The 4,423-nt window shown below is 34.8% G+C and overlaps 1 gene segment (V, D, J or C); it reads left to right on the top strand.

Moving 5' to 3' along the window:
• Nucleotides 1–1,165: 1,165 nt before the first annotated feature.
• LOC148120351 (immunoglobulin heavy variable 7-4-1-like) lies at nucleotides 1,166–1,725 on the top strand. The segment is given in 2 exon segments: nucleotides 1,166–1,314; nucleotides 1,394–1,725. Coding segments are annotated over 2 exon segments (363 nt in total).
• Nucleotides 1,726–4,423: the final 2,698 nt, after the last annotated feature.

Genomic DNA, 4,423 nt, shown 5'->3' on the forward strand with positions numbered 1-4,423 from the left:
TATCTTTCTTTCCAGCCTGCTCATAACTTTGTTTCTGATGATGGCAGGACTGTACATTCCTATCAGCCATTTGTTTTCAAATTATATCCCATTAGAAGAACCAAATGTGTAAAGTTCATAGAATCAGATTTCTGTAATGATGTGCAGTCTTGTTAAGTTTAGATTATAAAAGAGATGAAAAGAAATTAAAATGAGCAAAAGTTCTTCATGAGATTTCAAAAATCCAGAATGGATTGTCTGCACTGAAATATTTACAAAACCACAAGCAATATATCCAGATTTTATATTTTAGCCTAAGAATTTTTACTTAAGTTGATATCTGATTAAACTATTCTTTGTTTTCAAATTTTTATAATTGTAATTACGTACCTCTGTCTTGTTTTGTGTATATGAACATAAGTGCCAAAGAAGGCTAATGGTGTTTGTTCCTCATGTACTGAGAATTATAGGTGGTTGTGAGATTCCTAATGTGGGTGCTAGAAAACAAATTTAAGTGTTTTGGAAAGAAGTACATGTATATAATCACTGATCTCTCTCACCAGATTTATACACTTCCTCATTATAAAGTCTACTTGAACATTTTTATTGTAGTAATTTTAAATTTTTATTTTAATGTAAGTACGTCATTTTTTCTAAACTTCAGCATGTACCCCCTTATTCTTTTTCAAATCTATAACTTTTATTACATGACTTATATAAAGAGAGACGACCCATTTCATAATTTTGAATAGAAATGTATTTTATTTCTATCTGCTTCATCAAAAATGGTTAGACCCTGAAACAGGCATCCATAGAACCTTAAGAATTCAAGTACAACACATACTTGATTGTGTTGATCAGGCAAAAAAGAACTGATGCAGATGTCTCAGTTTCTAGAGGACAGTCTACACAAGAAAGGATAAAGGCTCTTAGGCAGGCACATGATGAATGGGAGGCATAGAGCATTGTTTCCCCATTAAATAGGATCAGGCAGCTAGACTGTGAGGGAGAAGAAATCAGGGTGCAGACCCAGCTAAAGCTGAGTCCTTGGGAGGACAATACAACCAACATGAAGACATAAACAGCAGAAACTGGACATTGGCTTACTCACCTGGAATAATCTATTCTTATATATTAGAACTTATATCTGGGTTTGTTCACTACCCAGTCATATGCAAATCTGCCATATGCAAAGCCTTTAGAATAGATATCTGAGTCTTTCCTTCCTCACCTAGCAAGGGAGTCCCTGATTAGTCTCAAGAAACAACTCTGTCCCAATCTCATACAACATGGAGTGTGTGTGGAGGCTCCTTTTCCTGCTGGCAGCTGTCCAAAGTAAGTCATCAAAATCCAGAGCTCCAGTGTAAACTGAGGCAGTTGCATGTCTCCTTACTTCCCCATGTTCTCTCCACAGGTGCTCAAGCAGAGGTCCTGCTTGTACAGTCTGCATCTGAACTGAAGCAGCCAGGGCAGTCAGTGAAGATCTCCTGCAAGGCTTCAGGGTATACCTTCACAGACTATTCAATTACCTGGGTGAAGCAGGAACCAGGACAGCACCTAAAGTGGATTGGGTATATTAGAACAGACAATGGGAACACAGGCTATGCTGATGGTTTCAAAGAACGGTTTGTCTTCTCTTTGGACACCTCTGTCAGCACTGCCTATCTACAGATTAGTAGCCTCAAGAATGAAGACACAGCCATATATTATTGTGCTAGATACACAGTGTGAAAACCACATCCTGAGCGTGTCAGAAACCATGAAGGAAGGTGTTTCTGATGTGCCCAAACAGAATCAAAACAAAAAAATACCGTGCCTTTGGCCTTTGAATAGGATTATGAGATTACTTGCTAGACACATAGAAATAGATCCCTATTAAAATAGATCCCTGTTAAAAGAAGTCTTTCTAATTGCTGACTCCTTTAATTTTCGCTCTTTCAGTATTTACTCTGTTATCCAATTCCAGTTATTTATTATTAAGACCAATTAGAATATGTCCTATAATATATATCTTTCTTTGTAGCTTTCTAGTTCAGGCAATTTTATTATATTGCAAAACCCCATCTTGAAGTGTTATCATTTGTGATTTTCTTTTAATTTCAAATATCTAAATTACAAGTTTAGTATTTGCTCCAGAGAAGGTTGTACATTAATGTAATAATTTATTTGACCCAGAATATTAAATTCTTTTTTATAACTGATCTCTTCTGTTTATTTTATTATTTTGTTATAGGAAAGTTCTGAAACATTGAAATAGAAACATGATATTTCATTTTAAAATTACCCAGGTTTCTACATTGAAATTGGTTAAAATGTCCTGGTAGGTACCTGTAGATGGAATTTTCTTTGGGCCACCAGCAACCCAAAAAGTAACATGGAGACTTATAATTAATTATGAAAACTCCTATAGATTAAGCTTATTCCATCAGCATTTATAACTTAATTTAATCAATTTATAATAATGCACATTTTACCTTGTTTTTTTACCTTTATTCCATCTTGTACTTCTTGTTTTCTAGATATAGAATACTTTCTTCTTTTTTATCATTAAATTTCTATTAAACTAACATTATTATTATCAAATGGACAATACAACCTAAGAAGAAATCATCTTAATTTATTCCATAGGTAAAAGTGCCCAGTAAAACAAGATGTATCTATAAGATAAACACACTACATTAGAGGCAGTGAGAATCTCCGCATACACATTCATACCCTATGACATGTCAGAGAAACATCACTGGCAAAAATGTGAAGGCACAGCAGAATCAAAGACACTTTATGATCTGTAGTCCAGGGATCTTTTATATCCAAGATTCACCCATCAGTGATTGACTTCCTCAAGGACTGACACACTGAAGTCAATTGTAATTTGTTGGTCCTCTGACATGGCCACTGGAATCCCTCTAAAATGAAGCATGTAAAATTCTCTTTGGGCCGAGCATATAATGAATTCTAAATGTCTGAAGTCAACTTTTCTATAGAGCACGGTTTCAGCCTAGAATGACAAATGGTACTGATTAGAGAATGAAGAACATTCACATTTATAGCAATCTGAGAATGATTCTAAACAACTTATAAGTGTAGTTGCACTTGAAAACAGGACATTTTTGATCTACTGTTACACAGAGGAGTAACATGAATCCACTTATAGTGAGCATTTTACATTTTGGTTAAGTATGTCTTAATATGTTGAATCTGAGACCCCATGTAAACGATGTCGTCTAAAGCATTAGCTGTATATATTAATTCTCCATCATTTTTTTTACTGAGCAATCAATGCTTACAAAACATTTCTAGATAAATAGTTCATTCAATTATCAGTGTGCACCTGCTGAAAAACAAAGTTGTAGGTATAGCTGAAGCTGACAGAGTTCCTAAAATTGACATAAAAGCAATCAATAAACAAATTGGGCTATGAGAGGACAGGAACATCCTATTTCATACACACACAGAAAGTTCTTCAATCTGAATTAATGGCTGAAGAACATATGGAGATTGTCACATATATATTTCCAATATATATAATACTGTGTGTGTGTGTGTGTGTGTGTGTGTGTGTGTGTGTGTGAGAGAGAGAGAGAGAGAGAGAGAGAGAGAGAGAGAGAGAGAGAGAGAGAGAATAGGAGGGAATAATTATATATTACTATATATATATTATATAATAATATAATAATTATATATTCCTATATATAATAGGAATAATTATATATTCCTAATATAACATTAGTAATAGAACATTTTTAATAGAGTACATGCCCAATGCTGGAGCATTCATGATAGAAGATGGGGTATTGTGACATAACCTCTAGCAAGTGGACACTGAGGGAAATTGGAATAACCTGGTAGTCAGGACCAGCTCTGATGTGATAAATGGGCACCAGAGTCATATGTCCTGGGTTTGAAACTTAACATCTCAGCCTTTTTTTTAATAACAAAAAAGTGAAAAGTTGTGCAGAAATCATCCATGACTAAGCCCTGCTGACACTGGAGCATATCTTGGGAATTAAAAGATTGAATGTTGACTATATCTGAGAAGAACAGAATGCTATTTTTTTTGCCATGGCTCAATAGGACCATCTAAGGCTAGGAACATTCAGACTGTGGTTGTAGGAGTCTTTAGCCTTTTATTGTTTTGAAATCTGCTGTAACAAAGTGTATTAATTGGCAGAAAAGAGCTACTTTTATGGGGAAATCTTTCTCTTAGCTGTACATTAGAAATTTCTAGTTTCATAGTACTGGCAGATGGGAGAGGGGTTTCTCAAAGCAGAGTAAGAGGGAGATGTCCCATCCTTGGAGGAATAGATAGGTGGGAAATTAGACTACTGTTTGGTATTACTTATCTGTAGTTCATTTACCCTGTGGAAAGTGGTGTATCCAAGTTGATTTCCTAAAGCTTATAAGAAACTTTTTAAGGGGCAAAAGATCCAGAGGTCTTATTATT

Source organism: Myodes glareolus, chromosome 11 (genome assembly GCF_982192425.1).
Source record: "Myodes glareolus chromosome 11, mMyoGla1.1, whole genome shotgun sequence".
NCBI lineage: Eukaryota > Metazoa > Chordata > Mammalia > Rodentia > Cricetidae > Myodes > Myodes glareolus.